Source organism: Nicotiana tabacum, chromosome 20 (genome assembly GCF_000715075.1).
Source record: "Nicotiana tabacum cultivar K326 chromosome 20, ASM71507v2, whole genome shotgun sequence".
Lineage (NCBI taxonomy): Eukaryota > Viridiplantae > Streptophyta > Magnoliopsida > Solanales > Solanaceae > Nicotiana > Nicotiana tabacum.
The window spans coordinates 161,607,143-161,634,001 of NC_134099.1; the positions used below are offsets into that span (position 1 = coordinate 161,607,143).

Consider the following 26,859-nt stretch of genomic DNA (forward strand, 5'->3'; position numbering starts at 1 on the left):
GAAAATACATTAAAAAAAATTATTTTATAAGTTGTTTGATAGTTTGATACGGCTGTGCGCCATGATGTTGAGTCGGCTGTGAGTCATGGTGTTGAGTTGGATACGGCTGTGCGCCATGATATTGAGTTTGATACGGCTGTGCGCCATGATGTTGAGTTTGATACGGCTGTGCGCCATGATGTTGAGTTTGATACGGCTGTGCACCATAATGTTGAGTTTGATACGGCTGTGCGTCATGATGTTGGGGCATTGTGTATGCCTTTGTACATCACCCGAGCATTGTGTATGCTTCTTGAGATATTTGGGGCATTGTGTATGCTTCAGTGAGCATTGTGTATGCTCTATTACATATTTGAGGCATTGTGGTGTCGTTGTGGACTCGTAGGTGTGTTGGTAAAATTCTTTCACTGCAATTATGATAAGTTCTTAGTGGGTATTCTTGTTCGGTTAATTCTTAATAACTTTGTTGATACACATATATTGAGTTATTGTATAATTATCATATTTATTACATCATTCGTGTTGTAGTGTGTTTTTATTTTCTAACACTTGTTCCAGAGGTATTTAAAGTGGCGGGTCGAGGATCTTACTAGGTTATATTTACGTATAACTCACTCCTTACCTGCATGTCTATGCAGATACTATTGGTGAAGATAGAGATAATAGCTGACGAGTTCGCTAGAATTGATTCAGTTATTGAAGTGAGTCGCTGCATTGTTCGTGAAGGCTGCCAAGAGAGTCTTTATCATTTATTTATTGATTTCTTTTGTTATTTTCTTATATGCTTCATGGTCTAGTGTAAAATTTGGGCTAGAGTTTTAATTTAATATTTTGAGATACTAGTTGTTCATAATTAATTATCAAATGATTTGGGTACTCATAATTAATCAAATATTGCAAATTAATGGTTAAGGTATGAAAGTATGGTTTGCCTGGCAGGTGGTGTTAGCTGGGCGCCACTCACGTCTAGGAGGTAATTTGGGACGTGACAAAGAGCCCGTTTGGACATAAGAATTTTTCAATTTTTTTTTACTTTTTTTTGAAATTAATGTTTGGCAATAAAATTTTCAATTTTCACTTGAAGATGAATTTTAGAATTTTTTAAAATTTTAAAAACTCCAAACAGCTATTGTTTTAAAATTTTCACTTAGATCATTCACAAAACTTTAAAAATAACCCAAAATTTTATTCATATTCAAACACAACTTTAATTTTCAAATATTATTTTCAGTTGACTTTTTTTTTCACTTTTTTTGTTGTTGGAATTTTACCATTCTTATGTCCAAACGCCCACTAATTCACTTCTTGATCTTCAAACAGGAAACGTCATTTCTCTCTTGACTTTAATAGCCTTGGAATTGAAAAACAACCCGTATATAAGTCCTTTTTAGAAGTGATTTTATCTTTTGGAAACTAGTAGAGTTATAGTACTGTTACTCTTTTGCCACCATAAATCATTTTTTTTAATGAAGAAATTAGTGGCAACACAATACATTAATATTTTTATTCACTGAATATTTTCTTTTCACTAGAGGAGCTTTAGGAAAAGGAGAATCAGCAAAAAAAATTGCATGCACACAGTGTTTACATCAAATTAAATAATTTAATCTTAAGTGTCATTTTGGTAACATACAAGTTATAGATTGGCTACAATTGATATATATACACATACGGAAGTCATATAACTCTGCAAATTAAAACTTATATATATATATACTGGCACTGCAATATTTTTTTTTTTTATATTATCAAGTCGTCTTAAAAATATCTGCAAGTAACTCTCCATGTCTTTGTTCTTTTTGAGTGATAATCGGGAGAAATTTAAAAAATAGCCAGATTTACAACTGGTCGTTCAGAAATAGCTTTCAAAAGTAATTGAAATTTAGCCATTTTTCATTTAAGGATAAATCTGAGCAAAAACACTGTTCAAAACCCGAAAAATACGCCAGTATATTATACTGGAGTTCCAGCATAAGTATGCTTGAACTCCAGCATATTATACTAGAGTTCCAGGATAAGTATGCTGAAACTCCAGCATAATATGATGAAGTTCCAGCATAAGTACACTAGAACTCCAGCATAATATACTCGAGTTCCAGCAAGTATAATTGTCCAGTATAATATACTGGAGTTTGGAGTACCGGTGCTCCAGTCTCCAGTATATTATACTGGAGTCAGCAAAGTATACCGGTCCGACATAATATGCTGGAGTTCATACACAGGTGCACCGAACTCCAGTATATTATGCTGGACCGGTCTCTGTTGCAGCAAAATAATGGCTATTTTTCATTGACTTCGTAAATGTTGGTTATTTTTGAATGACCAGTCCGAAAACTGGCTATACCGTACTATTTTTACTGTTTAATCGTGTATTACAAATACACATATTTTTATTTCACATCTTATTCCATGTAATATAATACATGAGCAATGAAAGAGGCAAACAAACAGCATATTACTAATGTCTATTTTTATCCATGTATTATACAAGACATTATAGATCAAACTAAACGAGCCATAAGAGTTACAAACTATAGTAAGAATTATGTCGTTGACAAAAGTATTTGTACGTGTACAGAAGATATATATATTTTAGTAATTATTGATTTAATGTAACTCTCAAATGTCTAATTATTGAAAAAAATCTACCAAAAAGTGATCTTAAAAGGTAAGGTATTTTTTTCATTACATAACTGGAGAATACAATATTCTACGTGGCTGAAGAAAGTTATTTTTTGGTTTCTCACACGGTGTTCGGTGTTAGGTACTTATATTTGGGGTCCCGACAAATCTAAATTTGCCACATAAGACTCGTTAGATAGGGATGCGCTTCCTATCATTTTCAGAGCTCGAACTTGAGACATCTAGTTAAAGGTGAAGAGATCTTATTCATCCCACCGTAACCCTTGGTAGTGATCGAAGAAAGATATTGATACTAAGTACGATTGATATTATGTTTCAAAAAAGATATTTATGATAAATAATTTATTTTTTAGTATTTGAGTTTTTCACTTTTCACCAAATAAAGGAAAATAATTTCGGTGATTCTTCGGCGAATGCTCTAACCTACACTTCAGACACCATTATCAATCTCTAGTACTCAAAATTTCATCAAAATACTAAACATTTCGCTAACATTATTACTAATCTTTACTAAATATTTTTCTTAGAAATTATTTTTCACTCTTCAAAAAAATACATAAACTTCTTTAGGAAAATATTTTCATAATTAAGTAAAAAAATCGTTCTCTTTTTTCTGTTCAATAAATTTTGCAATAATTGAAAGATAAAAAAATTATTTTTTTTGGGAGAAACAATACCGCCTAAATTATTCTCTCTTTTTTTTTTTTGCTCAGTTAAATTATTCCACTAAATTCAATTCGACTCGACTTCGGAAGAAATAAAAAAATCATAAAATTCGACTCAACTATTAAGCAGAAAGCCAGTACGAGAAAAGAAAAAAGTGCAAAAGCTAGGGTTTGGGAACTTCACTTCTTCCCTTCGACCTTTGGCACATATATTTTGGAGTCGAAGATAATTAGGGATTTCGCCGGAAATAATTGGGGATTTCGCCGGTAATAACTGGGGATTTTGCCGGAGATAATCGAAGCTACTGTATCGCCGTTGTCTCCGGTGTGGAGTGTATTGCTTTTGCCTTCCGATTTCCGACTATTTTCTAATGGAAGAGAAGCACAAGTCGAAGAGAGAGGAGGAATCGAAGAAGCGTCACCGTGATAGTAAGGAGGATCGAGGAGATCGCGACAAGCATAGGGACAGAGACCACCATCGTTCCTCATCAGATAAGAAGGATCGAGAGAAAAGCAGCCGCTATGATAGAGAAAAAAGCGCCGATGAAAAGTACGGCGAGAGGGATAGAGATAGAGATAGAGATAGAGATAGAGATAGGGCAAAGCACAAGGATAGACACAGGGATAAGGAGCGTGAAAAAAGCAAGGGCCGTGATGATAATGATGATGAAAGACCTAGTAGAGATAAAGTTAAAGAACGAGAAAAAAAGGATAAGGAGGATCGTGAAAACAGAGAGAAGGAGAGGGAGAGGGATAGAGAGAAAGAGAGGGAGAAGAAGAGAGATAGAGAGAGAAGGGAGAAAGAGAAAGAGAAAGAAAAGGAGAGGAGGGAAAGGGAGAGAGAAAAGGAGCGGAACAGGGAAAAGGATAGACACCGTGAAGTAGAAAATGGTAGCGATGATGAAGCTGATGCCAAGGATCGAGATAGAAAGAGGCGAAAGAGAAATGATGATGATCATAAGGAGAGGGAGAGGGAGAGGGATCGTGAAAGGAGTAGCAAATCCAACAACAAGCTCAGGGAAGATAGCACTGATGAAGTATTAGCAGAAGAAAAGAATGAGAAGAGTCGAGAAGAGGATTTTGCTGAGGAGCAAAGGAAATTAGAGGATGAGATGGAGAAGCGAAGGAGGAGAGTTCAAGAATGGCAAGAGCTAAAGAGAAAAAAAGAGGAGTCAGAAAGGGAGCAGCTTGGTGTTTCTGCAGGTGCTGAAGAAGAACCTAAATTGGGTAAAACTTGGACTTTGGAGGGAGAATCTGACGATGAAGATGCTGAGGGGAAACATGGGATGGATATTGATGTGGATGATAATGACAAGGCGATGGATGATGATGATGGTACGGACAAGGTGGTTAGTTCCCCTGTGATTCAAAATGGCAATGATGAGTTAATGGAGGACGATGATGATATTGACCCGTTGGATGCTTTTATGAACTCTATGGTTTTGCCTGAAGTTGAGAAGCTTAATAATGCCGTAGTCAATAATCTTGGTGATGGAAATTCTAAAAATGGTACTGATAAAGGCGAAGAAGAACAACAGCCTAAGAAGATGAGTGTGAAGAAGACTATGGGAAGAATTATCCCTGGTGAAGATTCAGATTCGGATTATGGGAACGTTGAGAATGATGGTGATGATCCTTTGGAGGAAGAGGATGATGAAGAGTTTATGAAACGCGTGAAGAAAACCAAGGCCGAGAAACTATCAATAGTTGATCATTCGAAAATTGACTATCCTCCTTTTAGAAAGAATTTTTACATAGAAGTTAAGGAGATTTCAAGAATGAGTGCTGAAGAGGTTTCTGCTTACAGGAAACAACTGGAATTGAAGATCCATGGAAAGGATGTTCCTAAACCGATCAGAACGTGGCACCAGACGGGACTGTCCTCCAAGATGCTAGACACTATAAAGAAACTGAATTATGAGAAGCCCATGTCTATTCAGGCTCAGGCTCTGCCGGTAATTATGAGCGGCCGAGATTGCATTGGGATTGCTAAGACGGGTTCTGGTAAAACTCTGGCATTTGTATTACCAATGCTAAGACATATTAAGGACCAGCCTCCTCTGATGTCTGGAGATGGTCCTATTGGGCTGATAATGGCCCCTACGAGAGAGCTTGTGCAGCAAATTCATAGTGATATTAAGAAGTTCACTAAGGCGATGGGTCTCATTTGTGTGCCCGTGTATGGAGGCTCTGGGGTTGCTCAGCAAATTAGTGAATTGAAGCGAGGAGCTGAAATTGTTGTGTGCACTCCAGGCAGGATGATTGATATACTTTGCACAAGTGGTGGAAAGATTACGAATCTGCGAAGAGTCACTTACTTGGTCATGGATGAAGCTGATCGAATGTTTGACATGGGATTTGAACCTCAGATCACAAGAATTGTCCAAAACACACGGCCTGACCGTCAAACAGTCCTGTTCTCTGCAACTTTTCCTCGCCAGGTTGAAATATTAGCTCGTAAAGTATTGAACAAACCTGTTGAAATACAGGTAGGTGGTAGGAGTGTTGTGAACAAGGATATAACACAACTGGTTGAGGTGAGGCCAGAAGGTGAAAGATTCCTTCGGCTCCTTGAATTACTTGGTGAATGGTATGAAAAAGGAAAAATTTTGATATTTGTTCACACACAGGAGAAATGTGATGCTTTATTTAGGGATTTGATTAAGCATGGTTATCCCTGCCTCTCCCTTCATGGGGCAAAGGATCAGACTGATCGCGAGTCCACCATATCCGACTTTAAAAGTAATGTGTGTAATTTGTTGATTGCTACTAGTATAGCAGCCAGGGGCTTAGATGTCAAGGAGCTTGAACTGGTAATCAATTATGATGTTCCGAATCATTATGAGGACTATGTTCATCGTGTTGGTCGGACTGGTCGGGCTGGTAGGAAAGGTTGTGCCATCACATTCTTATCTGAAGACGATGCAAGATATGCACCTGACCTTTTGAAAGCTTTACAACTGTCAGAACAAGTTGTTCCAGATGACCTGAAAGCTCTTGCAGATAGTTTCATGGCGAAGGTGAATCAGGGACTTGAGCAAGCACATGGGACTGGTTATGGTGGTAGTGGTTTTAAATTTAATGAAGAAGAGGATGAAGTGAGAAGAGCAGCCAAAAAAGCACAGGCAAAAGAATATGGATTTGAGGAAGATAAATCAGATTCAGAGGATGAAGATGATGGAATTAGAAAAGCAGGCGGCGACCTCTCTCAGCAGGCTGCCCTTGCTCAGGCTGCTGCTCTTGTTGCTGCTTCCAAAGCGAGTATGGCTTCAGCGGCAACTCCAGTTTCAGCTGGTCAGCTTCTTCCCAATGGTGGCTTGCCTGTTGCATTGCCTGGTGTACTTGGTATTAATATACCAGGTGCAACAGCAGCTATTGCTGGAAATGGACTGCCAGTTGGCTCTAATGATGTGACAGCCAGAGCAACAGCATTGGCAGCTGCCTTGAACTTGCAGCACAATTTAGCGAAGATTCAGGCCGATGCAATGCCTGAACATTATGAAGCGGAATTAGAGATAAATGATTTCCCTCAAAATGCTCGCTGGAAGGTGACACACAAGGAGACTTTGGGTCCTATTTCTGAATGGACGGGAGCTGCCATCACCACTCGAGGACAGTATGTTCCACCTGGCAAGGCACCAGGGCTTCTGGACAGGAAGCTGTACTTGTTCATTGAGGGCCCCACGGAACAATCTGTCAAGAGAGCAAAAGCAGAACTGAAACGTGTTTTGGAGGACATTACCATGCAAGCATCATCTCTTCCTGGTTCGGCTCAGCCAGGCAGATACTCAGTTGTATAAGAATGAATGTCCTTGCCATTTTTATAATTCTTCATTTCTGACTGTTACATATTCCAGGCAAATTATTTCTTAAGTTTTGTTGCTTGATTTCGAGATGACATTGCTTGTAATGATCTATACAGGTTTAACAGGATACATGGTTATTCTCCCTGATATTCTAAGTATTAGCTTCTGAAAGAAAAAGCTCGACTCGACTCAAGGGCACTGATAGCACTGACCTGCCCGATTTGATTAGTCCGACTTTGGCTAAACCCTTGTTTGAAACAAAACTTGGGTTTTTCTTCTTCGCATCACATTCTCTCTGTTTCTTACTTTACTCTTCTTTTCCTTCGTGATTAGTCATGGTTTGCTATATGATTATGTAAACTGTTATTATGAACTTGAATTGGAACAGCCGCAGGGAGATTACATAGAGTTGCACAGGAAGAGAAATGGGTATCACTGATAACTTTGAGCATAAATGCAACAAGGAGGATCGCAGGTGCTCGCAGACTGCCCAAAAGGTTTTACCCTAGTTAGTCCCCTTGCAATATCTCTTTCGAATTTTTCTCATACCTTTCATTTATTGAATCTGAAATTTTTGGTTTTCTCCTTTACGACTCCAAAGAGCTTTGAGTATCAAAGTAATATGTTTGTAAGAGATGCTATACTGAAATGGCCCAAATGAAGGAAAATGCAAGGAGCTTTTTAAAATCAAGTTATTGGTTTAGTTCATTTTTTGTAAGGATTATTTTAGCTCATTTATGGGTTTAGTTCACTTTTGAAACACCCTTCTAGCAGTTTTGGGTTACTCTTTTATGAGATATCATCTAATTGTTTCCTCCGTCATATCATATTTGCTGTGTTTACCTGGACAAGGCTAAAGTAACAACTACAAGTTAGTTTGATATGAAGAAAAAAAACATCAATTAAAGTCTAAACTTTAAGTAGTTAATTGAATTTGAATTCTTAAGAATTGTAAATATAAAGAGAATAATGTTATTATTGGAATTGCATCATGCATGTTGGGACCTCCCAATGTGGAAAGGGTTGTCAATATAAATTGGGATGGAGGGACCGAGGGAGTATACCTATATTTCACATAATATTGCAGGTTATTTTTAAGCGTCATTGCTATATGATATGTAATGATTGGGATTAGGAGTTTTAATTAGTTAGGCCTATTTGGTTGCTAAGTCCCTATTATCTTAGATTGAGGCAATCTTTAAGCATCAGATATAATCCATAATGGTAATGCCTCCATATATCTAAATAATGTAATTGCATTTCCATGTGTAGCATAATCCAGTTGTCTCACTCAGGTTTTTACTTAGGTTTTTCCTTTTCTCTCAAATCATTTGTAGGATCCCTGATGCTTATTAGGTGATTGGTCTACTTTTTGTTGTATTTGAGGCTGAACAGAACGTGTCTTTCTGACTTAATAAATTTCTTTTTCATATGTGCATCCTGATAGTGGAAGAGAACGGTCAAAAGCAACTTTTGCTGGGCCAGGTTTTACCATGAAACTATCGGTTTATCGGACCGATGGGTTTGCGCCTTCTTGAAAGCATGTGACACTTCCTGAACTTAAATGCACGTTCAATCTTGAGAGCATTGGGGCGAAAAAATCTTAATGGTCCAAATTTTACATCTCTAGGCTGGGTGTTGTAACCAAAGGAACCAATAACCATCATTGAGATAATCTTCCTTTTTTAATGGTGCATCCGAGTCTATGTAGTTGATGTTTCATATCTTTAATTTTTTCTGTGAATCTAGGTAAATGTCAGTGAGCTTGGTCTTGTCACCCCTGCTGGAAAATTTGTATGGGGTAAGGTGTGCTTTCGGTGTTTGTTACTCCATCGTCTCTCTAGATATTTCTTTTAGTTGCTGCTATGTTGTTTGGATCCTCGAAAATGCTGCTGAATTTGACAAGGACATTTTTGGAGGATCCGAGCAAACATAGGTTTCTGATGATTCATTTCTCAGATGGTGAATGCAGGGAAACACAGCCCTATTGACGAAGAACCCTGAAAATGATGGTTCTATCAATGCAGTTTGCCTTGTATAGTAGTTAAGTATAGAGGAGAAAGGGGTCAATTTTGTGTTGTAGACTTGCATAACTGATCTATTAGTCTCATCAGAATTTTCTGATGCTGGTTTTGTAGTGATGTAGAACACCTAATGGAGAGGGAAAAAGGAAGTATGAAGCAACACTTGAAATCTATCATTCACCTAGTGGTGTGATAGTGCTCCTGGGTTAATTTATACATTATGTTTTCCACTTCATAATAATGCTGGAGGTGAATTGCACCTTGAGCTTTGGTATAGTGGTTAGAGCTCAACACATAATGTGTGGGTAATGTGCACGTTACAGGCTCGAATCTTGCTGCTGACAAATTTTGGTATTTAAGGTGAGAAGGATGGAGGGCTGGGCATGTTGTCCACCAAGTTTCGAACAGTGTGCTACTAGACTTAGATTTCTAGGTTATAAAAAGGAGTTCCTGCAGGTGGATTTCGATATAGGTTTTACAAGTCTACCTTGTTAATCAGCTGATAACAGCATCAAATTCTATGAGCTTTAACTACCAATATAATTAACAACGGTAGCGCCCCTGCAAGCTTCACAAGGGGTTATTTTGTCAGACACAGCCCCTGTTTGATCTGGAAAAATAACAAAATGTTGCTTGATCCATTTATGGTGTTGATTGAATCCGTAGACAATAGGGAACAGGATGAGGAAAATGCTTTTGTGTTTTAAAGTGGGATTAGTTTAGCTTATATGAATGTTTGACTCCTTGTTGATTGGGTATGTGAATTTTTACCGTATTCCATAAAATATTACTAGCTCCTTATATCGTAGCCGTGCTTCAAGTAAACATTTTCTTTTCTATAAAACTTATCGTACAATGTAACCAAGCAACTCCGAACAATGCAAAAATTTTAGAAATACCTTGTGCATTCAAAAGAAAGGAGCTATGTTTGTACAATTTTCTTCCCCATGTTTGGTTTGGCGAATTAGAGGAAAGGAAAGCAAATGGCAGAAAGTTAAATTTTCTTCAAGTTTCCCTTAAGTAGCAAGCATCAAGAATTTTCTTTTGAAAAAAAGAAAAAGAAAAACGATCTGTTCTCACAAGCGATAATGGAATGAAGTTGCAATTTACTAGTTGAAAGCTAGAAACTTAGCACAACAACATTGAGGATAGCTTTATTGCTCTTTCCTCTGCAGTGAGTTAATAGCTCTCTCAAGCTTTTTACATGATTTTTTGTCCATTAAAGAAATACCTTCCCCTTGTCAACGCTAATTCTTGTTTAAAGTTTGTTGTTTTAATGCATCTTACTCGCTATTCACGGCAGAATTCTCCCTCGAATACATGGACAAGTTGTCCATATTAACTCTTTTGTTTGTATGGTTCGAACGTTAACCCGAGACAAGTGCAAATCACTTCCATGTATTCACACAGCCTACCGGTTAATAAAGTAGACAAGGACTTTAAAAGACTATGATTCACATTTTAGGAAAAACAAAAATACAAAAAAAAAAAAAAAAGATACATCAAGTAATTTGTGTCTATTTGTCTAAATTTTAATTATTATTTTTGGGCTTATAAGGAGATTTATATTAGAAAGTAAGTAATGTAACGGTTTTAGTTATTACAAGTCAAGATTGTTCAAATGTTCAAGTTTTTAGAACAATCCTTATTGAAATTTGATAAAGCAAAGAGAGGAGGAGATAAGTAGTATGGGGGATGCTATGGCTGTCGTCTATCTGAGGGTGTGAAGTTCATGCCATGCTTAGCCAAGGTATCTGCTACAATATTAACTTCTCGATAACATGTCTAAGCTCCACGCGACTCAGAGTGACCTGCAATAAAAAATAATAGGTAAATAAAATTCATTGCCATGTTCGACTATGGTGCATAGTACCTGCGAATCAGTTTCTACTTGAAGCGCCCAGAGGCTAAAGTCCTTAGCTAACTGTAACCATAGCCGAAGTGCTACTAATTCAGCTTCAGTAGCAGAGAAGCAGATTAAACTGTAAATCCAAAGATTCAGTAATTGTTGGAGTTGCGAAAAATCCCTATAGCTCCCACTCTGTGAGTCGTTTGATTCAAGGCTTCGTCGATGTTAACCTTAACGAAATTATTAGGCGGAGACTACCATTTAATGTAAAAAGTGCACGTATTAACTTTAGGATAACGGACTGGTGAAAGAAAGTAAAGTATATGATTAGGGGTGTCAATGATTCGGTTCGGCCGGTTATTCTATAAAATTTGTACCATATCAATTTTTCGGTTATACTATTATGTATAACCAAAATTAGACTTTTCGAAACCGTCCCAATCATGTCGGTTTCTCTTCGGTATCGGTACGGTTCGGTTAATTTTCGGTATTTTTTTTATATCATGTAAAATTCACCAGTAGAAGTGGAATGCAATAACATACATTATTTTATTGGACTTAGCAAAACTATCTAGACATTTTTACTGTTTAAAGGGTGATGAATTAAAAAAAAGAAGAAGAAGAGATGGCTAGAGTATAGATCCATCAACTATTCTACAACAGCGTAAAAGAAATCAAACAAAGTCAAAGAAAATATAAATCACACGAGTTGAAAGATATACCAAGCTGAGACTCAAGAATAAAATCTATAGAAGATTAAATATTCAAAAAGATAAATCCAAATTATATGAAAGGAAACATATTCAATACATTGTAGTTTGCTACTCATAATCGCTAGAATACTTTGTATCTTGCTAATAAAGATACTTGAAATAACTTAGTTTAAGTAAAAGTAGCATAATAGGTTTTAAGAATTAGTATTTTGAGTTTAATTACTTGTTTGCTTGTAATGGTTTTCATAATTCCAAGGCCCAAAGAAAATTTAATGCATTATTACTTTTAAACTTACTAAATAAATATATTTTCTACATGTAAAATTAATTCGGTACGGTTCGGTATTTTTTCGGTTTACTTTTATAAAATAAAAAATCTACCCTAATTATCGATGCGGTTACAGATTTATATAAAAACCTACGGGTTTCTTAAAAAGAAACCTAAAAATCGGTTCGATACGGTACAGTTCGATCGATTTAGTCGATTTTCGAATATGCATTGACACCCCTCGGTATGATGGTAGACAACTCCTTGCAGTTGAATCGAACAACATCGTTCTAAATAAAATCATTTAAATACACGGATTTTACTAAGGTAGGTATCTTTTTATAGGTAGACATATGTTTTTGCCGACCCAAACCAAACAACCAAAAATTAACATAAAAAGCTACAATTAATGTCTCATCACCCACTTCCCTCCACTAACTGTCCAAAATACACCAAAGAGCACATCTCCTTTAAGATACTTCTCTCCCCTTTGCATAAATCCCAAACTCAACACACACACACACACACACTTTGAAACTCAGTTAATCTTTGCAAAAATGGCCACTTCAATTTTCCTCTCACATCCTCTTTTTCATTTCCCTCCTTTATCATCAAAACACCATAAAATTCCAACTCCCAAACAAACCTCAGCCATAATAGCATGCCATCCCTCCATCAAACACACCAAGAAACCATTTTTCAACTCCCATTTTCCATTTCCTTACAAACCCAGAAAGGAAATTTGGTCTATTTCAGTGGGAAGAACACAAATTGATGATAAAGATGAAATCTTGGTGGGGGAAGATTCAGCTGAATTCCAGTTATCCAAACAAAAGATTTCATCTTGGGTTTATTTTACTGGGATTCTTGGTGTTGTTCTTTATGTTCTTAATGTTATTTGGATTGACAATTCAACTGGTTTTGGAAAATCATTCATTGATGCTGTTTCAAGCATTTCAGATAGCCATGAGGTGGATATTTATTGCTTATTTTCTTTGGTTAATTCTGTTTGTATCTTCTATTTTTTTTTTTTTTCTGAATTGGGTCTTGAGATATTGCTTTTAGTTTTATTCTTTACTTGGTTTTAGTTTAACCTGTTACTCCTTTCATATCATTCATTTCATTTGAAAAAGAAGCTTGTGGTGTTAAATATGCGTTATAACATTTGTGTGGCTATAAAAGTTTTTCGGGTATAAAAATATGAAGTTTAAAGTTAAATGTGTTTTCAGGTACTAAAATGTGTCATTCTTTTTTAATGGACTAATAAGTAAATAGTGTTACATAAACTGTAATTGAATTGAAATAGGAAAATCTTTTCTAAAGAAGAAATTTTAAATGAAAAGAGAACTACTTGAGGGGAGTTACATTATTCTATTTTCTTTTTCTTTAACTTTACTCGATAGTGATCCTAAATTTTGTAGTTTTCTGACAGAGGACGGAGTTCCCACTTCTTCCTCATTTGCAGTCCTTGTTGCATTTCACTCAAACTTGGTATTTTGACAATCTCAATAAACATGCTTTTGCCGTGCTTGGTTATATTCTATATGCATATTTTTTTAATGGTGATGTCGAGCCAGCTTTTGCGCACCTTTACTATTTTACCTGGTAATTATATCCTCCTACAAGTATAGGTGTCGAGTAACTCTACCCGCCAAGCGTTAGGCATTACCTAACTCCTTTTTTTTCCTCTGCGAAATTTGAACCCTGGTCTAACAAGGTCTTTGTTTGAGTTTCATTGACTGCTAGCTCACGCATTTGGGTGCAATATCATCTACTAACTATTATCTGTTAAATTTGGTTTGAAATTGAAGTAGGGGTCAAGATTCTTAATTTCTGTTATCTAGACTTTAGCATATAAATAATAGGACCTTTCTGTTCAGGTGGGTGTTAAGGTTCTTGCTTGAGTTAATAAGTGCTAATTGTAGCAAATATATTGCTCATTTGAGCTTGACTAATGCCTGGGGCAGTTAAGTTGGAATTGGCGTATGCGCTAACATATTGCGGCTACAACTTTGGTAGTTTGGTGAATAGCTACTGTTTTGTCTGACCTTCTTTTTCTTTTTTCATTGCTGCTCTTTTGTCTGTAGTAACTAAAATATCATGTCATAAAATGTGTGACTAGCAATTCTTTGTGTCACTCTCTATTACATAAGTTATGCAAGATTATTTCACTTATCTAGTGACCTAAATAAGATGTTTTACAATCATGATTTGTTAAAAAGAAGAAGGTAAAAGAAATATCTGGAACCAGTGGAATAAATGTCATTCTTACAGTTCCAAGAATTGTTATTTTAAAAATTTAATTACGAGTGAGTTTAGGACTATATTTCAGGACAATAATATTTTTGCATAGGTTGTTAGACTTTTTTTTGAATCTCTTGAGAAAAGTGCTCTTTCTTCTTTTTCTTCCTTTTTTATTCTATTGTTGGTAGTGATACAGTTGGAGGTGTATCTATACTTCATAGGTATTAAGGAACACATTGGAATTAAGTTACTTATGATATGAAGAATGGGACTTAGGCATAGTTGTTGTTGTTTGTTGTGTACGAGGCAAGTGATGCATATGAGTTCTTGACGAATCATGTGGCAAACATACAGTTGTCTGAAGCTTCTACGCTATTGTTTCTTTCTTCATAAGCTTTCTTGCCTTCCACTTTGGCTCTCTTGGTCACCAGCATAAATATTATTCTTTCGTTTTGCATAATTAAATTTCTGTTTGCTGAGTGTTTATCCAAATATTTCTGCAGATTGTAATGCTTTCCCTCACCTTGATTTTCGCAATAGTCCACAGCGGTCTTGCTAGTCTTAGAGACAAAGGAGAGGAACTCATTGGAGAACGTGCCTTTCGTGTATTGTTTGCCGGGATATCTTTGCCATTGGCAGTCAGCACAATTGTAAGTTTCTACTCCACTGGCAGAAACTGAGAATTTAGAATCTTTTGGTAACTTCTATAATTTTCCTGTGCAATGCTTGATAAATGGAAATTTAACATAACCAAAGGTTCTTATAATGGTGTACAGGTCTATTTCATTAACCACCGATACGATGGAGTGCAATTATGGCAATTACAGAGCATAGCCGGACTTCATGAACTAGTTTGGTTCTCTAACTTTATTTCCTTCTTCTTCCTATACCCATCGACATTCAATTTGCTAGAGGTAGCAGCTGTTGACAAGCCCAAGATGCATCTTTGGGAAACTGGAATTATGAGGATTACCAGGCATCCACAGGTATTAGTCAACATTCACTTAATTGTGACTTGCTGTTGTGTAAGATACCGAGTGAATCTGATACCATAAAGTTCCTTGTCCTGAAACACCATTTTGTACCTTTTAGTGTCAATAGTCTTTCTGCCAACTTCAACTATGGATTCATATCACTTCACTTTGTACCTTGTATTATTTTTTAATTTTCCAGGATATAAAAGACGTAATAAACAAAGGAAGGAGGTTTAGATATGATGATTTGTGTTTATAATTTCAGAAGTGTTCAGGACTAGTTTCTTAAGGTTTATACAAGTGTATAAAACTCATCTTACTGTGTGAAACTATATTTTACTTTTGATTCACAGAATCCAAGTATTGACTCTATAACTCAAAGGGTTTGTTAAAGGAGTCAAATAAGGCATGTCACAAAGAATAGTATTACACGAAGAGGACGGATTTGCCGCATGATGAGCTTTAACAGGAAAAGAGGTCAAGATTATTGTAATCCAGTTCTGATAGTGCAGAAAAGGAAAGAGACCGTCCTATTGATGAAGCTGTTCCATAATTGAGGATTTTCAGTAAAGAGGAACCCTTCAAGTCTTGAAATTTGAGAAAACAAGTCTCCTTTACATGATTGTTATCATTGTTTTTGAGCATATATGTTAAACATTTTTGCTTTTATTTGCTGCTTCATTGCCAGGTATTGTTATTCTTTCTTTCATAGCTAATTGAAGCCTATGTTCTCCCTATCAGATGGTTGGGCAGGTGATATGGTGCTTAGCTCACACGCTGTGGATCGGGAATTCAGTTGCAGTGGCAGCCTCAGTAGGTTTGATAGGACATCATCTGTTTGGTGCCTGGAATGGAGACCGAAGGTTAGCCATACGACATGGTGAGGCTTTTGAAGTCGTGAAGAACAGAACGAGTGTCATTCCATTTGCAGCTATCATTGATGGCCGCCAAAAGTTGCCTGAAGATTATTACAAGGAATTTATCAGATTGCCATATATATCAATAACAGCATTGACATTAGGTGCTTACTTTCTCCACCCCATTATGCAAGCTGCTAGTTATCGGCTACACTGGTAGTAGCCCTGATGTCACAAAACTCTTTCCATACAAGAAATCGCGAGTCCAAGTTGTACATTTCAAGATATATATAGGTTGCTATTGACTATTTAAAGACAACTGTCGGAGCAACTATTACACTATAAAGTTTGCCTGGAGTAGGAAAGCTAAGAAAGAAGAGGAATATGAAGGATTCAGTTTATTGCTCTTAGAAATATACAAGTTTCAACTTTGGTTTCCTTCAAATTCTATATTGTGTATTATTGTATATGTCCTTGTTCTGACTTTATTTAAACAACTATAAGAGAAGATATAATACAGGGGTTATGATGGGGATATTGCAATAAATATATTACTACTTACTTACTACTTATGGTTTATCTTTTTATAGATGGGAGAGGGGAATGAATCCAATACTGCGTTTGGTTTGAGGGTCATACACGGTTATAAAAGAGCAGCTCGGTGCAGGAGTCCGGGGAAGGGCCGGACCACAGGGTCTATTGTATGCAACCTTACCCTGCATTTCTGCAAGAGGCTGTTTTCACGGTTCTAACCCGTGACCTCCTGGTCACATGACAACAACTTTACTAGTTACGCCAAGACCCCCCTTCATCTTCAAAGACTATATGAAAGATATTAAAAAGTTGAAGACTTTTATTGTGTGAAAGTGAAAAATGAGTACAGTAAAATATCACGAAGACACTGACTATAATGGTGTTCAGATTAGTTTGCACACATCTCGATTATTTCACGACTATTTGTTACTTCTCATCAACATAGGTACCGAGAGTAAAAAGAATTTGTACGTGCTAAAGTTAACACGAAAAAATAATAAAACAAAGAAGATAAAACAGGGAGAATTATTGGGGACGTTGACTATATGCGAAAGGTAAGAAGACAAGCAATAGAATGAAAATGGACACAATAATGTTATAGCAAAAAAGAACACAGATTTTATAATTGTCCAAAGTTATGAGGCATGTCAATGGTCATCATCGAGTCGATACGCGATCGGTATAGGTATGAAACCAGTAAATTTCACAGGTGGGCTAGAATTCTCAAACCTTACATACACTGTGACAAAGAAGATAAAAGATATTGATGGAAAATGGCTAAATCAAGAAGTGGATTTATTACACCAAATAACTGGCTATGTGATACATGATTTTAAAGAGTCAGTAGTTAGTAGTCCAAAAGTTAGTTAAAGAGAGGGAAAGTTAGTTACGTTAGTTAGTAGCTGAATAACAGAATTCTGTTATTAATTCTGTTAGATAGAATCTAATTACATTTGGAATGTATGAATCACTACATATAATGATTGTAAACATCATTACAGGATATGAAATGCAATTACACAATTTCCTCCTAAATCTCTCTATTCTTCTTCTTCTTCCTTCTTCTCTTCTGCAATTCTAACATTCTCTACTACTTCCTCGATTTATTCCTGAAGAAGTGCTACGATCCTCGAATTCTCTTTGAATTCCTGCAATCGTGTAACATTGGTATCAGAGCCGTGTGATCCTTGGAATCATGGCAAAAGGAGCTCGAACTACCGACAGTACGAATGAAGAAAATCCTGATCTACGAGAGTTGATGCAGAAATTGATAGCTGATGTAGGAGTTCTATCTGGAGAAGTCTTAGCTCTAAAGTAGTTGGATCAGGTAGTCCTTGAATTGAAGGAACAGATGACAAATTCAAGGGAACACCAGAAGGATAAAGCTCCATTAGCAGAGGATGATGGACCTTCTGAAGCTAGATCTCATCGAGAGAAAAGCCCTACGAGTTGTAATTATCACAACTCCAACTTCTCTAGGTGGTCTAGGATGGAGTTTTTACGATTCAATGGAGAAGATCTGAGATCGTGGTTGTTCAAAATTGAACAATTCTTCTCTATGGAAAAGGTGGATGCTGAAGAAAGGGTCGAAGTAGCTGCATTGCAGTTGGAAGGAGAAGCCATTCAGTGGCATCTCTCTTTCATGAGGTATACTTGGAATGAATATGTGATGGCACTGGTTGAAAGGTTTGGGGCTGATTTCGATGACCCTATGGAGGAGATCAAGCAGACTGGGAGTGTGAAAGAATATCAGGCTGTCTTTGAAAGAAATTTGAATAGGGTGAGGCTGTCTCAGGAAAATGCAATCAGTTGTTTTATTGGGGGTTTGAAGCACGAGTTGAACATTGCTGTGAAGCTGACTACTCCAACAACCCTATCTCAAGTGTACAGAACTGCAAGGATCATGAAGTTTACCTGGCTGCAACTAAACAACCTACTTATACAACAAGTTCTTCAACTAAAAGATATGCAGCACAAAGCAAGCCAACTCCTAATTCTGGTAGTTCTAGCTATACTAAGGTTTACTAAGAGAGCATTAAGCATAGATGAGATGAATGAATAGAGGGCAAAAGGATTGTGTTACTTCTGTAATGAAAAGTATGTGCCAGGCCATAAATGTAACAGTTCCAAACAGTTATATCTACTGGAATTGGAAGAAATAGAGGAAGGGACTTATGCAGGGGAAGGACAGGAGTTAGAAATTCAAGAGGAAGGAATAGACCTATTAGAATCATCTCAAGGTATGGAACAAATGGAAATTTCCATCCATGCTCTGAATGGTTCACTGGGGTATAGAACCTTAAAGGTTACTGGTTATCATGCAAAGAAGCCCTAAGTATACTGATTGATACTGGTAGTTCCCATAATTTCATAGATCCTGAATTGGTCAAACATTTAGGGTGTACAATCCAATCTACCAAACCTCAATTAGTAGCTGATGCTAATGGAAAACATGATGGTAGATAGAGTATGTACAATTACTTGGCTGCTGCAAGGTGCTGAGTTTTCAGCAGAATTTTTACTGCTACCTTTAGGCTCATGTGGAGTAGTGTTAGGAGTGCAATGGCTACTAACACTTGGGGATATTAAAATGAACTTTAGGAAGTTAACTATGGAGTTCTGGTACAAAGGAAGGAAACACCTCCTCAGAGGTGCTGGCAATCAGGTGAAGGTGCAGGAAGCTGATAAAATGGTCAAACATACAGGGGATCTATCTCAACTGTGCATGATACAAGTGGTTCCTATGGGGGAGACAGAAGAACAATGGCATGCTATTAAGGCTAAGGAGGAACTTGTGGCAGATTATAGGCTAATACATTGCTAGCTGAGTATTCTGGATTATTTGAAGGGCCTACTGAATTACCTCCTTCTAGGGGTGTCTTTGATCACAGGATTGTATTACAAAATGGTACTGAACCTGTGAACAAAAGGCCCTATAGGTATCCTTCAGTCAAGAAGGATATTATTGAGAGTCTTGTACAACAGATGTTAGATCAACGTATCATTCAACCTAGTTGCAGTCCTTTTGCATCACCAGTGGTACTAGTAGGTAAAAAAAGGATGGATCATGGAGGTTGTGAGTTGATTATAGATATTTGAATAAGCACACTGTGAAGAATAAGTTTCCTATTCCTATTGTGGAAGATTTGTTAGATGAACTTGGGGGCTCTAGGTCTTCTCTAAAATAGACCTAAGGTCTGGATATCATCAGCTCAGAATGGCTAAGGAAGATGTGCCTAAGACTGCCTTCAGGACTCATTCTGGTAATTTTGAGTATTTGGTAATGTCATTTGGCCTATCAAATGCTCCTGCAACTTTCCAAGGATTGATGAATTTTGTTTTCCAGAAGTTTCTTAGGAAACATGTACTGGTTTTCTTTGATGATATTCTCATATATAGCAGCACTTTAGAGGATCACTTAACTCATTTGAAATCTGTTTTTGTGGAGATGAGTAAACACCAACTCTTTGCAAAGAGGAGCAAATGTTTCTTTGGGGTTCAGAGGATTGAGTATTTAGGACACTTCATCTCAGCTGAAGGAGTGTCTACTGATCCTCAAAAGATAGCAGCAGTCCAAAACTGGCCCACACCAACAACCCTCAAACAGCTCAGGGGATTTCTAGGCCTAGCTAGTTATTACAGAAGATTTATTAAGAGTTTTGGGGTGATTTGCAAACCCCTGACTGACTTAACTAAGAAGGATGGGTTCAAGTGGTCGACTTCAGCAGATGCAGCTTTGAAAGAAGCACTCACTCGAGCTCCTGTTCTAGCTTTGCCAGATAATAACAAGACCTTCATTGTAGAAACTGATGCCAGTGGTCATGGTATTGGGGCAGTACTTATGCAGGAAGGACATCCCATAGCTTTTATTATCAAAGCTCTATCACCCAAGCATGCAGCTTTATCTGTATATGATAGAGAACTATTGGCAATGGTACATGTAGTGACTAAATGGTCACAGTATCTATTGGGACAGAAGTTCATCATCAGAACTGATCAAAAGGCCTTGAAGTATCTTATGGAGCAGACACTACACACTAATTCCCAACTACTGTGGCTAACTAAATTAATGCCATTTGATTACTCAATAGAGTACAAGAAGGGTGTGGAGAACAAGGTAGCTGATGCCCTTTCTAGGGTAACTGGAGCTGAAATATTGACATTGATGGTTTCATCTGGTGATACTGGTCTTTTCCAAGCTATAGTTGATAGCTGGAATTCTGATCAAGAACTGAAGAAACTCATTGCAGACTTAGAAGCTGACCCACTCACTCACAAACAGTTCACCTGGTCCCAAGGCCAACTGAGAAGAAAAGGCAGATTGGTGATAGGCAAAGAACCACAATTGAGAAGAACAATTATGACTTTATGGCATGCAACTCCTCAAGGGGGTCATTCAGGTGTTGAAGCTACCCTAAGGAGGTAACTCACATTGTTTTACTGAAAAAACATGAGGAAGGAGGTGAAGGACTTTGTGCAGAAATGTGATATTTGTCAGAAGAACAAATCTGATTTAGCTGCTTATCCAGGGTTGTTACAACCCTTACCTATTCCAGATGTGGTGTGGTCTCAAATTAGTATGGACGTCATTGATGCCCTTCCCAAATCAAAAGGCTATGAGGTGATACTAGTAGTGGTGGACAGACTTGGCAAGTATGGTCACTTCATTCCATTGAAGCATCCTTATACTGCTAAATCTGTAGCTCAAGTATTCTTAGACACTGTGGTGAGATTGCATGGTCTTCCTGACACTATTACTAGTGATCGAGATGCTGTCTTCCTTAGTAATTTCTGGCAAGAGCTATTCACATTACAAGGAGTTCAGTTGAATACTTCTTCTGCATATCATCCTCAATCTGATGGTCAGACTGAGGTATTGAAGAAATTTGGAAACCTACTTAAGATGTTACTGCAACGATGACGCTGCTAACTGGTACTCTTGCTTGCCTATGGCTGAGTACTGGTATAACACTTCATTCCATTCAGCTATACAGACTACCCCTTATGAAGCTTTGTATGGCCGCCCACCTCCATTACATTTACCCTACTTGCCAGGGGAGTCAGCTTCAGCTGAGGTGGACAACACCTTGATCCGCAGGGAACTGAAGCTCCAGCTGCTGAAGCACCATCTAATGAGAGCTCAACACAGGATGAAACAACAAGCAGATGCTCACAGGAGTGAGAGACAATTCGAGGTTGGTGATTGGGTCTACCTTAAAGTTCAACCTTACAAGCAAGTGACTATATCTAATCATGCTTCCCACAAGTTAGCCTCTAAATACTATGGCCCTTTCCAAATTCTAAAAAGGGTGGGTTCAGTTGCTTATACGTTATTACTGCCTGCTGGAGTTCAAATCCATCCCACAGGACATGTGTCATTGTTGAAAAGATGTTATGAAGCCCCATCACAGATTTCTTATCCGCCTACTCTGGATTTGGCAAGTCCATATTGTCCTAATCCTGAGGCTATCTTACAAAGAAGGATGGTGAAGAAAGGAAACAAGGCGGTTGCACAAGTTTTGGTTAAATGGCAGGGGCTTCCTAATGAAGCTGCTACTTGGGAGTTTGCTACTGTCTTACACACGTGGTTTCCTGCTTTTGATCCTTGTGGTCAAGGATCTTCGATTGGGGGAAGTACTGATACATGATTTTAGAAAGTCAGTAGTTAGTAGTCCAAAAGTTAGTTAAAGAGAGGGAAAGTTAGTTACGTTAGTTAGTAGCTGAATAACAGAATTCTGTTATTAATTCTGTTAGATAGAATCTAGTTACATTTGGAATGTATGAATCACTACATATAAGGATTGTAAACTTCATTACAGGATATGAAATGCAATTACACAATTTCCTCCTAAATCTCTCTATTCTTCTTCTTCTTCCTTCTTCTCTTCTGCTCTTCTGCAATTCTAACATTCTCTACTGCTTCCTCGATTTATTCCTGGAGTAGTGCTACGATCCTCGAATTCCCTTTGAATTCCTGCAATCGTGTAACACTATGCACCAAAAGGTTGTGTAACTGCAGTTATGGGTCCAAGTGGTGCTGGAAAATCAACATTCTTAGATGGTTTAACTGGTAGAATTTCAAGTCTTAGGGGTAGAGTTTCTGTTGATGGAATGGATATGACACCAAGTTTTATTAAGAGAACCTCTGCTTATATTATGCAAGATGATAGATTATTTCCAATGCTCACTGTCTATGAGACATTGCTGTTTGCTGCTGATTTTAGGCTTGGACCAATCTCAATGGCTGATAAAAGACAGCGCGTTGAGAAGCTAATCGAGCAGCTTGGTTTATCTGTAAGTCAATCAACAACTGTCACATAATTTTTTATGCACTAGATTACTATATATCGTAATCATTTATAAAGCCGGAGCCAGGATTTCAGCTTTATGGGTTCTGGATTTTAGAATAACGACTTCAAGTGCTAATAGCTGCGTTCTAAATTTAATATTTGTACATATTTAAAAAATTTCTTAACACAAATATACTGTTTGAGCATAAGCTACTGGGTTCAGGCGACCTGTATCCAGGCTTCAAGATCTGCCCCTGACCATTTATTGTTTATTTTATGGCAGTCGACTAGGAACACTTACATAAGTGATGAAGGGACACGAGGAGTATCTGGTGGTGAACGTCGTAGGGTGTCAATAGGGGTGGACATAATACATGCACCTTCATTGTTATTTTTTGATGAGCCAACTTCAGGTCTTGATTCAACTGGTGCTCATAGTGTGATTGACAAAGTTCATGCCATTGCGCTAGCTGGTAGCACAGTGATCCTAACGATTCATCAACCATCGTCTCGAATCCAGTTGCTTCTTGATCATCTCATTATTCTGGCTCGCTGACAGCTCATGTATCAAGTATCACCAAAAGATGTTGCTGTACATCTTGGTAGGATGGGGAGAAAAGTACCAAAAGGTGAAAGTTCAATAGAGTATTTGATTAATGTGATTCAAGAATATGATCAATCTGAACTTGGAGTTGAGGCATTAGCTGCATTTGCTCTTACTGGAATGAAACCTCCACCATTAGGCGAACATGAGATGTCAGTTGTCCCTTCATTACCAGCATCGTCACACAGGTCTAACAAACGCCTTGATCATTTGCGAACAAATGCAAAGAAGGATCAAGATTTTGATCATAGTCTGAGAAGTCCCTGGAATTCATCTAAGTCTTGGAGTGCAAGCCACAGTGGAGTTCTTCAAACACTTGGATTTTCTCCTGCTACACAGCGCGCGGATCATAGAAACCCAAATCCGATAAGGTAAAATATTCTTTTATATCAACGCATTACGCATGAGTTGTTCTAATTCCTTGATCAGTATGTTAGAATGTCCAACATTGTCTGAGGAATAGACTGTTGTCTCCTTATATGAGCTTGCTTTTGAAGTTGAGTTAGGTCTAAGGTCCATTTTCTTAATATGGTATCACAGTCGGACCCAATGCAAAATCCGTTTTGTGCCTCTATATAATATATTTTGAATCCCCGTGACACTAGCCAAAAACATAACTCAGTCGTTAAGGGGGTTCAAAATCTTTTGTAAGGTCGTTGGTTCAATTCCCACTGTCTATAGTCTCTTCTAGTTTTTAACTTTCCTTTTTTGCCGCCATTCCCCCCCCCCCCCCCCCCCCCCCAAAAAAATAAAATAAAATCATGTTAGGTTGTTCCATGCTCTGGATGTCTAGCCTTGGGCATGCTAGTGGTGCAAGAGTGTCTCTTGAGCGAATGGACAATCTTCATCTCATGAGCTAACTTTTGAGGTTGAGTTAAGCGCGATGTCTATTTCTTAGCACATGATTCGAAAGCTAATGATAATTTTAGTCGTGTAATAAAACATGTATGTTTAACGCCTATTTTCACTTGGTTAGCTGTTTAACTTGCACAGAATCCGATCTGTGTTAAAGCTAGATCTATATTATCTGACTAACTGCCATATGATATTTGTGCTTTTCTTTGTGCAGTTCATCTCCAGGTGACTTTGCCTATACTAGTGAAAATTATCAAAGTACTACAACCCCTCACACTCAAAGTAGTGAATGCACTCTCAACGAAAATGATTTTTTGACTCCATATGATGCAGCCAACACCAATACATACCAATATCTTGGCCCCAAGTTTGCAAATTCATTCTTATCAGAGACATGGATTCTCATGAGAAGAAACTTTATAAACATCCGACGTACCCCTGAACTCTTCCTTTCTAGGCTTGTTGTGCTAACAGTCATGGGAATTATGATGGACACAATGTTTATGCATCCAAAAGAAAACCTACAGGGGATAACGGATCGCCTTAGTTTCTTCATCTTCACAGTTTGTCTGTTTTTTCTTTTCGTCTAATGATGCTGTCCCGGCTTTCATTCAAGAACGTTTCATCTTTGTCCGCGAGACATCTCATAATAAGTATAGAGCCTCTTCTTACACAATTGCAGGTCTAGTCACTTGCCTTCCTTTCTTAGCTGTTCAAGCTGCAGTTTATGCACTAATTGTTTGGTTTGCACTATCTCTTCGCGGACCATTTATATACTTCTTGATTGTTCTATACATGTCACTTCTGTCCACAAACTCTTTTGTTGTGTTTGTGAGTTCAGTGGTGCCAAATTACATAATAGGATATGCTGTTGTTATTGCTTTTACTGCTTTGTTCTTCTTGTTTTGTGGCTATTTTTTAAATAGCCATGACATGCCATCATATTGGAAATGGATGAATTATATTTCAATTATGAGTTATCCATATGAAGGGCTACTTATGAATCAGTTTCAGACATTATGTTGGCATGGGCTATTTTATACAGAGTCCTGTTTTATATTGTTCTCCGATTCTTTTCGAAGAACCAGAGGACATGAACTGCCACAACGAGAAGCAGTTAGAGGCGGATTCAAGATCTTAAGACTGTCATTACTCTTTTGTAACAATTGATGTGATCTTAATATTTTTTTTGAAATTCTTAACAATATAAATATAGTTTCAAGCTAGCAGAATTATTTCCAAAATAGTGAATAACCTTCTTGGAAACTAGATTAGTGGATTGATTGTAAGTGTAGACGGATTTAGGATATATTTTACGAATTTAATTGAACTCATTACTTGATTTGAATTGTGTATATACCTAAGAAAAATGCCTGCATATAATAAGATCGCACCCATTATGAATTCATTGACTCCAAATGTTGAATTTGCCTATGTACTATAAACTTAATAATTGGTTGTCTATTGAATATGATGAACTATCATAATAATATGTACTCAAATGTTTAGTGCTAATTAAATAAGTTCACATTGGTTTAAAGGTTATTTTATTTTTTCTATTTTTTAGCATAATCAGCCTCATATATAGTACTTAGAGCAATTTAACATTGAATATTTTCATCAAAAAGTACACGAAGCAATTATTAGAGTTAGAGGTGGACCTAGAATTTAAAGGTGGTGAGGGCACATGATTGGATTGGTCAATTAGTGCCCCTGCTGGAACCTTTGGTCTTAGGGTTTCAAACAAAGTATATGACTGTTTTTAACATATATATATATATATATATATATATATATATATATATATATATATAATGAGTGTGTGTGTGTGTCGAAAAAATTTATCGAATTTAACGAGGTCCGATGACCCCTCCACTCGATACATAGGTTCGCCTTTGATCAAAGTCGAAATCGTACCAGAGATTTCATGTTCAAGCTCCCAATACTTTCAATAAGGAGTAATTTACCTCATTTAATTAATGGGTTTATTCCGAGCAAATTCAAATTAATCGAAATAATGAGCTTTAAATACTGAATGATTAAACAAGAAATAAATATGGTGCAAATGACAATAGTTTAGTTAGAAAAAGCCTACCTAAAAGGAGCAACCAAATTTAGAAGGAAGTGAAAAAGAGAGAAAATTAAAGAACACTCCATTCCACTTCTGGTGTTCAATAAGTATCAAAGTACACCAAACTCTTTGACTTTCTTTACTTTTTGTGAAAATGAAGAAATACTCGTCGCTATTTTGAATCATATTATAATAAATTCCCTTTGGATTCACTCTTTCCCACGCAATGTGATTGGAAGAGTTGGGAATGAGTAGGTTCATTTAGGATTACTAAACTAAAAAGAGTGATTGTACAAGTATATGACTTCATATCTCCCACTTAAATCATGCTCAATAACCATTTCGTGTTCGATAACTATTTTAGGTCTGACTAATTCGAATTCACATACAAAAGTCCAATTTTTGGGTTACAATATTTCCAATCAGAGGTGATTTCATTCCAAGACTTGAATACAAAATCTC

The 26,859-nt window shown here is 37.1% G+C and overlaps 2 protein-coding genes, 1 non-coding gene and 1 pseudogene across 3 annotated transcripts; all 4 read left to right on the forward strand.

Moving 5' to 3' along the window:
• The first annotated feature begins 3,393 nt into the window (after positions 1–3,393).
• LOC142161659 (DEAD-box ATP-dependent RNA helicase 45-like) lies at positions 3,394–7,291 on the forward strand. The gene has a single exon (XM_075240969.1). It carries the CDS (start codon positions 3,680–3,682, stop codon positions 7,106–7,108), a length of 3,429 nt encoding a protein of 1,142 aa, XP_075097070.1. The 5' UTR covers positions 3,394–3,679; the 3' UTR covers positions 7,109–7,291.
• Positions 7,292–7,487: 196 nt separating this feature from the next.
• Positions 7,488–9,311, forward strand: LOC107805322 (uncharacterized). Its single transcript, XR_012703828.1, has 3 exons — positions 7,488–7,622; positions 8,864–8,915; positions 9,074–9,311. It is a non-coding gene; the product is annotated as an uncharacterized LOC107805322 (transcript).
• A 3,073-nt stretch (positions 9,312–12,384) lies between these two features.
• LOC142174772 (15-cis-zeta-carotene isomerase, chloroplastic-like) lies at positions 12,385–16,590 on the forward strand. The gene is made up of 4 exons (XM_075240970.1): positions 12,385–12,939; positions 14,716–14,862; positions 14,989–15,198; positions 15,928–16,590. The coding sequence occupies exons 1-4, from the start codon at positions 12,526–12,528 to the stop codon at positions 16,261–16,263; spliced, it is 1,107 nt and encodes a 368-aa protein (XP_075097071.1). The 5' UTR covers positions 12,385–12,525; the 3' UTR covers positions 16,264–16,590.
• A 5,430-nt stretch (positions 16,591–22,020) lies between these two features.
• LOC107805326 (ABC transporter G family member STR2-like) lies at positions 22,021–25,570 on the forward strand (annotated as a pseudogene).
• Positions 25,571–26,859: the final 1,289 nt, after the last annotated feature.

Bases quoted from the DNA above. Each gene is read 5' to 3' on its own strand.
- LOC142174772 (XM_075240970.1), top strand. From the start codon at position 12,526: ATGGCCACTTCAATTTTCCTCTCACATCCTCTTTTTCATTTCCCTCCT. The intron at 12,940-14,715 runs GTGGATATTTAT...ATATTTCTGCAG, and splicing joins GCATTTCAGATAGCCATGAG to ATTGTAATGCTTTCCCTCAC. The intron at 14,863-14,988 runs GTAAGTTTCTAC...AATGGTGTACAG, and splicing joins CATTGGCAGTCAGCACAATT to GTCTATTTCATTAACCACCG.
- LOC142161659 (XM_075240969.1), top strand. From the start codon at position 3,680: ATGGAAGAGAAGCACAAGTCGAAGAGAGAGGAGGAATCGAAGAAGCGT.